At 36.1% G+C, this 13,812-nt stretch overlaps 1 protein-coding gene across 1 annotated transcript; it reads right to left on the reverse strand.

The window, feature by feature from the left end:
• Nucleotides 1-1,925: 1,925 nt before the first annotated feature.
• LOC125168233 (olfactory receptor 4K13-like) lies at nucleotides 1,926-13,557 on the reverse strand. The gene is made up of 4 exons (XM_047863188.1): nucleotides 13,039-13,557; nucleotides 8,982-9,112; nucleotides 8,062-8,142; nucleotides 1,926-2,889 (listed from the first exon to the last, which is right to left on the reverse strand). Exon 4 carries the CDS (start codon nucleotides 2,880-2,882, stop codon nucleotides 1,926-1,928), a length of 957 nt encoding a protein of 318 aa, XP_047719144.1. The 5' UTR covers nucleotides 2,883-2,889; nucleotides 8,062-8,142; nucleotides 8,982-9,112; nucleotides 13,039-13,557.
• Nucleotides 13,558-13,812: the final 255 nt, after the last annotated feature.

Raw genomic sequence — 13,812 nt, forward strand, 5'->3', positions numbered from 1 at the left:
ACCCAGAATCCCTAAACGCTGCTGGGAGGGTGCTGCCATTACTGATGTTGGAACCTCTATCCCATTACTGAGTAAGAATATGCACTTGCACTTGGTGAAGCTTTAGGGGTCTTGGACACTTCAACCTTACTGATGCTGCTGAGCCCCACAAAGTATTCCTGGAGTCCATGGTTGCCTGATATTGCTGCTGCCAGAGCCCAAAGCAGAAGAATGTAAAGCTTCTGCCTTTTTCTCGCCTTCCAACATCATGTTAGTGTCTTCCACTGATAGAACCTGATAGAAATAAGTTTGCAAGGGAGTTCAGGAAAAGTAATTTTCAGGCTTGTGGCTATGTACTAAAGAGAGAGGACTATAGAAAAGCTAATATGGGGCAGAGAGTCACCAGAGAAATATTCTGAATCATCTTCCCATTTTGTTGCTTAGACTCCATGCACACCACTCCACCTGTATTTAAATTTCCAATAGAAAATAATTGCTTCAGCTGAAAGATTCATTTGTCCTGCATACAAATTAAGACATTCTCCCCTTTTACTCCAAATGGCAAGCTAGAAGTTCTCATAGCTTCCTATATCCATCTCAGCGTTGTTTGGGATTTCCCCTAGTTTAGTCATAATCCCATAGGAATATTCCATAGCCTAGAGACTAAATGATAAAGTTAATCACCAGCATCTTCTTGGTGAGGAAAAATAAAGGAAAAAAAGGAATTTGAAATTTCTTTATAAACACACAGTTACCCTAATACATAATTCAGGAGGAAAATATTCTTAATTTCTACAATCATCATTTTATTACTAATGGGTTATGAGACTCAGTCATCCACGGCTGTCTTCTTTTACTGCCAATTGCTTTCTTCTTTTCTCTTCATCTAATAAGTCTGATGATGATGATACTTAACTTGGTGGAGTGTATCAAATGTAAAATTTTATTGGGTTATGTCATTCTCATTTATTTTACTTAAAATATACTCATTTACTTTAAATATAATAAATGTGCAATATTATATTAGTTTCATGTGTACAATAAATTGATTCAGCAGTTTTATGCAGTACTCAATGTTCATCAGGATAAGTATAGTCACTGTCACCATAGAATGTTATCTTTGTGCACTGTTGATGGGAATGTAAATTGATGCAGTCAATGTGGAAAACATTTTCATTTACTTTTATTACTTGAAATGAAAATATTATGAGACACCACAGAGAATCACTTGAGTCTCATACGTTATCTTCCCTACCCTTTTGGGGAATATTAATCTTAGTGTTGATTAACACCTTGATTATTGGGATCACTGTTTTCAGATAACTTAATATGCTTTTCTATTAAATCAGAGGTATGAGGCACTGAAATGGCTGGTGACTTTTTATTTTCAGATCAATGGGAATTTTTTTTTTGCCCTTGTTGGAGTTATTTATTGAGAACATGTGAAGGAGGGGACAAGAAATACATTTATGAAAGTTATTAAAATTTAGATAAAAATCTATTATAAAAGCATGGATTTTGAAGTTAGAGTTTGGATCTGATTTTTGGTCTAGTACTTGGAATTTCTGTGGCAATCATTAAATTTTATAATGCTGAGTTTTCCACTGAGAATAATAATATGCCCTATTTTCATCATTGTGAAGTGAAGAGAAAATACATACTAAGTGCCTCATCTGTGGTTAAAACTCAATAAATAGTTATTTTGAATCTCATTTAGTTTTCAAAAACCTGAAAATTACAACATACATTAATGGGATTATATTGGAAAGGTTTGTGTTTGGATACATAATTCAGGATGTTTTATTGCATATATATGTTGTGTAGGGAAGGATTGCCAGTTCTCAAGATGTGGCTTATATTTCATACAAAATCATATACCTCAGTGTCTTCGGATGATGGTGGTGGCAACAATGACCATGATGTCTTTCATGATTGTAATGTTTCAGTTAAAAGGTCGATCTGGGACTCACATGCTTCTTCTTTATTTTTCTTATTGCTTTTCTCATGTCTTTATTCCTGAATGTGTAGATGATTGGATTTAAAAGGGGAGTAAAAATGGTGTAAAACACAGAAAGGATCTTATCTATGGAGATCTTGCTGAATGGCCATATGTAGATAAAGATGCAAGGTCCAAAGAACAGCACCACCACTGTAATGTGGGTTGAGAGAGTGGACAAAGCCTTGGAAGACCTGGTGGAGGAGCGACGCCAGACAGTAATTAGAATGATGCTATAGGAGATGAACAGAAAGGTGAAACAGAACAAAGCGAGTAGTCCACTGAATGCAATGACCAATAGCTCCAGGATGTAAGTGTCAGTGCAGGCAAGTCTGATGACCCGAGGCAGATCACAAAAAAAACTATCCACAACATTGGGACCACAGAATGGTAAAGTCACTGTGAACACCATTTGGCTCATAGTGTGTACAAAACCAGTGGTCCAGGAAAAAAGTGCAAGTCCAATGCAAACATGATGGTTCATGATATTTTTGTAATGGAGAGGTTTGCAAATAGCAATGAATCTATCAATTGCCATGGCTACAAGCAACATCATCTCACTTCCACCTAAAAGGTGAAGGAAGAAGATCTGGGCCATGCAGCCTTTATAGGAGATAGCCTTATATTCACTAATTAGGTTACAGATCATTTTAGGAGTAGCAAAGGAGGCCAGGGACATATCAATAAAGGAGAGGTTGGCCAGCAGGAAGTACATGGGAGAGTGTAATTGAGGGTCCAGTTTTACTACAAAGATAATCATGAGGTTACCTAACACAGTGACTACATAGATAATGGAAAAAAACAAAAATAAGCAAAGCTGTAACTCACGAAACTCTGTGAGGCCCAGCAAAATAAACTCAGACACCATGGAATGATTTTTTTTCTCCATTTGTTTGGTTGTTGGCATATGGTACCTAAAAGCAAAAACAAAGTGAATTAAAGTCTATGAGTTAAAATTGAGAGATGTAATACATATTCACTTAACTTTGCTTCCCATCATCTACTGAAATGTGCAAAAAAAATCAAGTGTTGAACAACACTGAATCCAGATTTTTTAAAAAGAATAAATATAATTTATTAGCATTGGTTACGAGGAATTTCTGCCATAAACCAAGATGTTTGAAGAAAATTGAAGCCAGCAATACGTAACTCATATCTGCACTGATCTTAAGAAAAGTGAGTATCTGAGTTGGTGAGAGAATTTAGAGATTCTTTGCCTCCTTTTTAGAATATTTGGTATAGATTTGTTGGTCTCCATAGGAAAAGAAGAGGATGCTTCCATCTCAAAATCTATTTCCACAATGCATAATAGTAAGGGGCATATCAGTGAAGGAGAGTCCAGCTGTTTTCTAACTGAGAGACAGGACTAAAAACAATGAAATTAAGTAGATGGAATATAGAACATTGAGAATCTAAGAGTCAGTTCGCAAGCTGTTGCTGAAAGTCAGATGAGCAGCAGCAGTATAAACCCTAGGAGTTTTAGACATTTGAGTCTATGGTTGGCCACATGGAGATGGCTTCTCACCTTCTTTTTTCTGTAAGGTGGAAGAAAGGCTCAGATATGTGGGTCTTCTCCAAAGCACTCTGACTTTACCTCTGGGCCTATGAATTGAGTAGATTGGAAGGTACAGTGCTCAGATATGGCACAAATGGATGCTTGCTGCTGGCTTCGCACTGCCTCACACAATTTATTTTCTCTGTCAAGTGGCTAAATGTCCTAACAGATTTAGTATAACACCCATATCATTTATATATGGATGGTATAATTGTAGAGCTCTGATAAGCAAAAGGGGATCTGTAGGAAATACATCTATGTGGTTCTAGATGACATCCATGTAAACATGAATAATGTCAGCCATAATTTTTGAAGCAAGGTATCGAGGCAGATATATGATAGGTATCTACAAAAAGATAGTAGTAACAGAACAATTTTTTTGAGGCTTGAGAAAAATGTGACATCTGAAAAAAATGAAAAAAAGTGGGGAAAAAAAAAACCACAAAAGAGTTTATATCTGACTGAGACCTCATTCATAGAAAAAGACACAATTAGTTTTAAATATTTTGATATTTTAAATATTTTGAAATTTTTAAGAATTTGGATAGTATAAGAAAAACATAATTAAGATATTCATACTATTATTCAGAATTAACAAATATTTGTATTTTATAATTTTGTGTGTGGCTTAAAAAATGAAAAAAATGATATCCTATCATAACAACATTTTGTGAATAAAAATTTTATTTTTACTGAGGAATTACTATTATTAAATGGTACAACCATCAGTTTGTATTTATAGGTCTGATTCTACTTTTTGTTTCTTCATTTGTTTTGTTTTTAGATTCCACATATAAAAGAACATGCTGATGGTTGCCAGAGGGAAGGGAGTGGGAGGTTGAGCAAAATGGGTGAAAGGGAGTGGGAGGCACAGGATCCCAGTCATGTAGTGAATAAGTCAAGGGTAATAAAAGGTCAGCACAGGGAATATAGTCAATGGGATTGTAATAAGGTTGCATGGTGACAGATGGTAGCTACACTTGAGGTGAGCTTAGCATAACATATAGATTTGTGGAATCACTATGTTGCACACCTGAAACTAATGTAATATTGTGTGTCAACTACACTTAAGTTTTTAAAAATGGTGCAATTAATGTATATCTATATGTTTATTTACATGTGAAAGACTTTTTCAAGATTAAATAACTAGAAGTAGAATTACTAGGTCATTTTCAACTAATCTAATAATGTCAAATTCTCAACAGAGGGTTGTACAAATTTACACAGACACTTCCCTACAAATCTTGGTATTTTGTTAACTGTCATTCCAACTACTATTTTTTGTTGGAATTAAAAAATGGTTCAGTATTAGAAAACTCTAACAATATTGAAGAGTTAGGTAGACAACATAATTTTAGTTGACAACAAAATACCCATTAATAAAAAGATATATTAGGTTCATGAATTGTAAATTTGCCGATTCTTAATTTAAAAAAATTTAATATTTATTTATTTTGAGAGCAAGAGAGAGAGAGTGCAAGCAAGGGAGGGGCAGAGAGAGAGGCAGAAAAAATCCCAAGCAGGCTCCACACTGCCAGCACAGAGCAGATGTGGGGCTCCAATTCACAAACCATCAGATCATGACCTGAGCAGAAATCAGAGTCAGATGCTTAACCAACTGAGCCACCCACGTGCCCCTGTGCCAATTATCTTTAAATTCATGTGTATATTCAACATAGTCCCTATGTCAATCCAAGGTGAGTTTTGGAAATCCACAAGTTTATTCTGAAATGTATATTGAAATGCAAAAGGCCAAGATGAGCCAAGGCAATTTAAAAAAAATTTTTTTAATGTTTATTTACTTTTGAGACAGAGAGAGACAGAGTATGAATGGGGGAGGGTAAGAGAGAGAGGGAGACACAGAATCCGAAGCAGGCTCCAGGCTCTGAGCTGTCAGCACAGAGCCCGATGCGGGGCTCGAACTCACAGACGGTGAGATCATGATCTGAGCTGAAGTCAGACACTTAACTGACGGAGCCACCCAGGTGCCCCAAGCCAAGGCAATTTTGAAGAACACAGCTAGAGGATTTATACTATCATATGTCAGGGACTACTTTGAGCTATATAATAGAGTTTGATGTTGGCTCAAAAACCTAAAATTAAGCCAATGAAACTGAAAATAGTAGAAAAGCTCTACTTGATGATGACAGCAACAAACAATATAGTAAAAGACATTTCTGGAGAGGCAAACAGAATTATTCAATAGTAAGCCAGGAGGATTGTACTGTAAGAAGTTAACTGGTGCTGATGGCCCTTCTTTAGAAAAAGAAGCTCTTCCTGATGTCAGAATTCCACACTATCAATAAATGCCAGCAGTTGGCTTTATAATATTCTCCTGAAAAGCTAACTTCAAAATTTGTATTGCTTACCTTCTGAGGTTTGACATTTTAATCTTTTCTCCTGAGTTTGTTCTCAGGTTTGCCTGATTAAAACACAGAGTAGGGAGCAGGTGAGATCACCTTCCTAGGCCCCATTACAAGGCTGTATGAACAATGACCCAGCCTCTGTCCACTTCTCCATGAAATGAAAGAGAAACCTTGCCCAATTTTTACTTATTAAGTTTTCCTATGAAATCTTGCATTTTTGGCATGTGACTCTGCCACGTGAGATTGTGGTGTTTGCCTTCATGCACTACTTACTGTGCAAATTATAGAGTTACAGCATTTCAAAGAATGAGGACCCAACACAGGAAGAAAAAGCAAAATACAACAGAAAGCCTTGTTCAGACCCACATATAAACTCATATGTAACTGTAATATATAACAGAAATAGATTTTGGGATAAGTAAGGAAAATATTCAGCAAATGCTGATGAGGCAACGAATTTGCAATCTGGGATTGGAGATCAGATTCCCAGACTGATTTTTCATTTGAAAATAAATTTAAGAGATGTTAAAGATTTATTTCCCTAAAAATATAACTTCTATGAAATGAAAAGCAAACACAGGTAAATATTTTAACATCATGGAGCTGATAAAACATTTTAGATAGGATACAAAAACTAGAATCAATGAAGTTTAGATAGGATGCAAAAACTAGAATCAGAGCTGACTTTCCGAGAGTGAAAATAAAAAAAGTGAACATACAATAAGAGATGAGAATATATTTTCTACAAATGTGGCAAAGAGCTGTTAGCCCTGATTAATAAGAAAAGGTTAAAGAAAGAGTGGAAAAGTGGAGAAATCATTTGGATTGGCAATTCATAGAAGTAGAACTATAAATATTTTTAAACACAAAAGTGTTCGACCTTATTGATAATTAAAGAAATGCAAGTAAAAGTAACAAAAGAACAGGAGTTTAAGAATTCCTTTATACCACTTTTTGTATTTTGGCATGATACTCTTTTGGAGAAATTTGGTACTAAATTTTTTATTTGAGTTTTGTCACATTTTTATTCTTTAAAAAAAATTTGTAAATGTTTATTTATTTTTGAGACAATGCGAGACACAGAGGACAAGCAGGGGAGGGGCAGACAGAAGGAGACGCAGAATCTGAAGCAAGATCCAGGCTCTGAGCTGTCATGTCAACCCAGAGCCCGATATGGGGCTCAAACTCAGACTGTGAGATCATGATCTGAGCCGAAGTTGGAAGCCCAACCAACTGAGCCACCCAGGCGCCCCAAGTTTTGCCACATTTTTAAAAAGAACCTTCAGTTCTGTGATTTTTAGTGTTAAGTTTCCAAAGAAAAATGGATGAGTGTTCATTATCCTATTGTCTTTAATAACCTAAAATTGGACAGCTCCTCCAATACCCATCATTAATGGCATGACTTAAAATAGAAATCTAGGTTCTTCAGTCAGTTAAGTGTCCGACTCTTGGTTTAGACTCAGGTCACAATCACACGGTTTGTGAGTTGGAGCCCTACATCAGGCCTCTCACTGCAGGTGTGGAGTCTGCTTGAGATTCTCTGTCTCCTTCTGTCTCTGCCACTTCCCCTGCTTGCATGCTCTCTCTCTCAAAAATAAATAATACACTTAAAAAAATGGAAATCTATATGTGGTCTTATAGAAAAATGTATTAGATATATTATTAAATTTTAAAATGTCATTATATTTTGAGTAGATTATTGTAGCACGTTGTGGAACATTATGCACCTATATACAAATTTTATACAAATCTCAGAGAAACATGGATGCATTAAAGTATCAGAAGTGCTTGCTTACTTCCGGTATATTAGCTTATAGACTTAATGCAGATTCTAATTTTTATAAGGCAAGTTCTATAAAATAAAATAAAGTTGAATTAGATTATAGCCCTGGATAAATGCTCCCTAAAATGTAGTTGGTATTTAGCTAAGGACTTCAAATCAGAAAATCATTTATCTTAATATAGCTCTAAGAACTTAAAAAATGTGTAAATAACTTGCTGCTTGTGATGGTGATAGGCTATGCTGGTTTATCATCTAATACCTAAAACATTCAGAGGTGCAGCAGCACTAAGGTTGATTTTATGGATTCAGCAATCTATTACAGACAGCCATGTTTGCAAACACGTTCTAAATCACATATCCGCTTTTGACAAAGCAACCTTACCAAGAAAGATGGGAAGATGTTTTCTGCAGTCTTTTCCCTTCAGCCCTTCTAATATGTCCTCTAAGAATTCCTAGGAAAATTCTTGAAAAGGAGAACAATAAGGGAGACACATCTATTGGCATTTAAATACGTTATAAAGCTAAAGTAATGGAATGATACTTTACCTTCTTAAGAATAGATAGAATAAATAAAAGAATGTGAAAAACCTGAGACTTTAGTACAAGAATCATATATTAAAAATATGCTGTTTAGGATAAAGGTGGAATAACTTGAGAATAAATAGGCTGGTGAGCTACATAAAAATGAATTCAATAAAATGTCCTAAATAAAAATGAATCCAAATATTTTAAATACTTAATTAATAGTTCAAGCAATAAAGGATATAGAGCAATGTAGAAGTGAATTAAATGCTTTGTTGTATTTTATAATATTGGCTTGGGATCATGAACAATAGAAACCACAGAAGTTAGTTAACGAATAAGCTCTCTCATACTTAAAAAACATAAGCAAAATTCTAAGACGCAAAAGCTGAACTGGAGAAAAATAGGCAAATGTTTCTATTTCATTAATATCAAATTCTTGTAAGTCAATACAGAAAATTTCAAGAACCCTATATAAAAATAAGCCAAGGTCAAATACAAAATGTTTAAGAAAATATATATATATAATGGTTGAATATGTGAAAAAGGGAGTGTAATTTCAGTAAAATATAGCTTGAGGTCATATGCATCAAAGTGTTTCAGGGCTTTGCATTGGGTGCTATAATTATATACCTGATTATATTTTTCTGTATTTCTTGATTGATCACAAATATTCTTATTAAACATGTTCTCCATTTGAAATTGCAAAATTTTTTAAATACATAACTTTATTTAATAAAATGCATACGTAGAGATATCTTTAACGTTTCTTATGCATACCTTTTTATTGCTTTGGGAGTTGTGACTGAAAGTCACTGAGGCTCTGGAGTTTTTCACTTGCCCCCACTTCCTTCCATGTTCTTTTTTTATGTCCCCGTTTTAATGAAGGAGAACTCTCTTTTATTTTGAAACTGCAGAAGACCAAATGAGGAATATGTCAATTAATGACCTTGGGAAAACCTTGCATCTTATAAATGAATTCCCTCGGGAACTAAATGCCATCATTTGGCAAGCTAGATTATTCAGTATCTCTCTTTAGTGTGTAGATTTTCCCCATAAAAAAGAGACAGAAAGAACCATTACCAACTGAGCGATATAACCATGTTCCCATGAATAGACACACATATACAAACTGTGTCTCTTTAAAATGTAATAAGTTTGATTTTTTGAAAGTCCAAAGTAAGAAGAATTTAGAAACATAAGAGATAAAATTCATTGTATTATATTTCACTTTATTACGTAAAACTCTTCATAAAACTTTGATGGCCACATAAAGCTTTCTTTAATCCTATCATCTGAATAAAGGTGAAGAGTACCAATTTAATTAGAAATAACTGATTCCTCAGAGTCACATCTCTCTGATACCTTTTTAATTTTTCTCTATAATTAGTTCCTCTTGGATTTGTGAGCTCTATTGGTACTGGATTGTGCCAGAATACTTCCTGGTTAAAATGAAGGCAATTTGCTATTGTTTATTTGATCTCTTCCTTGTTAAACAACAGCTGACTAATTTCTTCTTTCTCACATTGGACTGCCTGTGTTTATGAAGTCAACTAATGGCCTGTACAACCAACTATTTTGCCTAATCATGCTAATATTTCAGTAAACAGCTTGGTCAATAGTGTCCAAAAATACTTTATTGTTGTCATCTCTGAATTGATTACTTCATTCATTGATTACTTCATACATTTGTAGCTTAGACACTTAGGAAAATAACACTTATTAATGGGGCTTATGTATTATTTCCAATGCTGCTATAGTCATTCTTGTATATTTCTTACGGACATAACCACTCATTTCTCTTGGATACATACCTTGGAGTGGAATTACTGGGTAATAGGGTAGGCGTGTCTTTTAGAAACTACCAGAGGACTCCAATGTGGTTGTACCTATTTACACTTCCACAGGCAGTGTGAAGAGGTCTAGTTGTTCTACATCCTTACCAGACTATGGTATTGTCAAGACTTTTTAATTTTAGCAATTTTGTTAGGTAAATTATAATCCTCACTGTGGCTTAACTTATATTTCCCTGATTGTTCATAATGTAGAACATTTTTTCATATGGTTATTAATTTTTTGAATATTTCCTGTTGTGAGGTATCAGTTTACCTCCTAGTGTCCAATGCTTATGAGTACTTGCCAGGAGAGAGAGGAAAACCAAGAAAACCTTTTAATGTTTTATTTATTTTTGAGACAGAGAGAGACAGAGCATGAGCAGGGGAGGGGAGAGAGAGAGGGAGACACAGAATCTGAAGCAGGCTCCAAGCTCTGAGGTGTCAGCACAGAGCCCAATGCAGGGCTCAAACTCACAAACAATGAGATCATGACCTAAGCTGAAGTTGGATGCTTAACTGACTGAGCCACTCAGGCGCCCCACCAAGAAAACCTTTTAACTACAGGGAACAAACTGGTGGTTACCAGAGTGGAGGTGGATGGGGGGGATGGGTGAAATAGGCAATAGGGATTAAGGAGCACATTTGTTGTGATGGACACCAAGTGTTATATATGGAAGTGTTGAATCACTTTACACCTGAAACTAATATTACACTGTTATTACCTAACTGGAATTTAAAGAAAAACTAAAAAAAAAGAAAGAAAATTAAAAGGTTCATATACTAGAGAAGACATTTCAAATATGTATTTCTAACAAGTCTCTTATTTTCAAAATATATGAAAAACACAATAATGTAATATTCACAATGTATGGTATTGTTTTGGCACAATTGACATTTTAGGCTTGATAACTCTCTTTTGTGGGAGATTGCCTTGAGCATTGTATGATATGTAGCTGCATTCATAGCCTCTATCCATTACATCCAGTAGTAGCCCTGACACCCAAAAAGGTCCCCCGATGTTACCAAATGTCCCTTGGTTGTGAACCACTGATACATCCCATTGGATCAATAATAAATGCAAATATAAGGATATAGATTTAGAGTTATTGTGTTATGTGCAGGTTTCATGCTTGTAGTGATGTCTCTGGTTCTTTTTGTTCTTTGCCATATAACATTCCACTCACAGAATTCCCCCTTATGATCTCTTGTAAGGCTGGTTTTGTGGTGATGAACTTCTACAATTTTTGTTTGTCTGGGAAAACTTTCCTCTCTCCTATTATAAATGACAGCCTTGCTGGATAAAGGATTCTTGGCTGCATATTTTTCCTAATCACCACATTGAATATTTCCTGCCACTTCCTTCTGGCATGACAAGTTTCAGTAGGTAGGTCTGCTACTACCCTTATGTGTCTACCCTTGTAGGTTAAGAACTGTTTGTCCCTAGCTACTTTCAGAGTTCTCTCTTTATCTTCGTATTTTTCAAGTTTCACTATTATATGTCCTGCAGAAGATCGATTCCTATTAAATCTGAAGGGAGTTCTCTGTGCCTCCTGGATTTCAAAATCTATTTCCTTCCCCAAATTGGGAAAGTTCTCAGTTATGATTTGTTCAAGCACACCTTCTGCCCCTTTCTCTCTCTCTTCTTCTTTTGGAACTCCTATGATATGGGTATTATTACATTTCATTGAATCACTTAGTTCTCTAATTCTCCCCTCGTGTTATAGAATTTTTTTTATCCCTCTCAGCTTCCTTTTTTCCCCTAATTTTATCTTCTTTTTCACTTATTCTCCCCTCTGCCTCTTCAATCATTGCTGTCACTGCCTCTAGTTTATTTTGTACCTCATTTACAGCATTTTTAAATTCATCATGACTATTTTTTAGTTCCTTGATCTCTGCAGCAATATACTCTGTTGTCTTCTATGCTTTTTTCAAGCCCAGCTATTAATCTTATGACTATTATTCTAAATTTTTGTTCAGTTATATTGTTTTTATCTGTCTTGATCAATTCTTTAGCTGTCATTTCTTCCTGGAATTTCTTTGGAGAAGAGTTCTTCCATTTCATCATTTTGGTTAGTTTTCTGCCCCTTATGTGTTTTAAAAACTTGTTATGTGTCCTGCACCTGTGAGCACTACTGTATTAAAGAGGGGTCATACACTGTCTAGGGCCTGGCCTTTCAGTAGGTGTTTGTTAGAGTATGTTACTAGTTGTCTGTTGTTGTGAGTCTAGTTGCTTTATCTTCCTACTTGTAATGATGTTTCAGGCCCTACACCAGGTGTGCCTTGATTTGTTTGTTGAAGTAACCCTGGAAAAGAAAACAAAAAAACAAAGAAAAAACAAAAACAAAATCAAAACAAAACAAAAACCCAAAACACCAGCAACAACCAAACAACAGGGTGGAGGTGGTGTTGATGGAAGAGGCCTTATCCCATACAAAGAGAGAAGTGACCCGGGTGAGGAAAAAGAAAAGAAAAGAAAATTGATCAGGAAGAGAAACTATACAGCTTAATCCAGAGAGAGAGAGAGAGAGAGAGAGAGAGAGAGAGGAAAATACAGAAGGAGATACAGAACAGGTATAAAGGGAATAGATTAAATATGTCTGGTTAAACAAACCAACAACCAGAATAACCAGACCAGAGGAGTGAAGAAATAAGGAGGAAAGGAAAAAAATTATATATATATATATATATATATACACACACATATATATTATATGTATATATATACAAATAAATATATGTATATATTTATAAATATATGTATATTTATATGATACACATATATATAATAAGAATAAGAATTGTCCAAGAGTTAAATCAGAAAATCCAAAACCGCTGGGCTCCCTGGAACCAATGGCAGCACTGTTCTCGAGGAGGGACTGTTTCATTGGCATCAATCCTACTCCAGTAGATACACAGTTACCAGGCAAGGAGGGGTGTGTTTGGTGTAGGCTGGTCCCGCCTCCACTGTGGGCCCACTTTTCATTCCCTGAAGCCATCCATACCTTGTTGGTGATAGGGAGAAAAGTGACACCCCAGTCTCTCCTCCAAGGACCGGCTGTCCCAAACCATTCTGTTCAGGCTGTCCTCACAGTGCAGTGGGCCTGAACGAGGCAGTTTGTCCCTCTCCGCTGACTCCTGCGCCTCCCTGGGACTCAGTTGGGACTTAAACCCTGATGTCTTTAAGGTTCCTACTCCCTTCACCCGGTTTCGGGGAAGTGCCACTCCTTTGGCCGGTTATATAACTTCTTCCCACAGCACTCCAGGCAGAGGATTGCTTTCTCCCTCTGCAGACTGTGTCTCTGGACTAGTTACTGAGCCCTGGGCTGGCTCCCCTCCTCCCCAGGTGCGCAAACAGGGCAGCCGGCCCCACTCCAGAGAAAGCACTGCAGTTAGAGATTGGATCTTTCTCCCTCTCGGTCTGTGGGTTTTCTCTTGTCCATATAAATACTTCCACAATCTCTCTTTCTCTTCCCTTTGGCTCTCTGCACAAGGGGATCCTTCCTATCTGTGTCTACACTGCCCGTTTTATCTCTCCCAGTTTGCATTCACACACCTATGGCCTGCCAGTTTGTCCCTGTGGGCCCCTGAAGATGTCTCTGTCACGTCATAGCCTGGATTCTTGGAATTCAAAGTCCTTTGGCCTCAACTCTGCTGTGTTTGAGGGACGAGAGAACTTCAGTTTCCTCTACTTTGCCATGTTGGATCTCCGTCCCTATATATAACCCTAAAATAGGCATTTTTTAAATAATCAGGGAATTTACAGGATGACATAAACA

This window comes from Prionailurus viverrinus, chromosome B3 (genome assembly GCF_022837055.1).
Source record: "Prionailurus viverrinus isolate Anna chromosome B3, UM_Priviv_1.0, whole genome shotgun sequence".
NCBI lineage: Eukaryota > Metazoa > Chordata > Mammalia > Carnivora > Felidae > Prionailurus > Prionailurus viverrinus.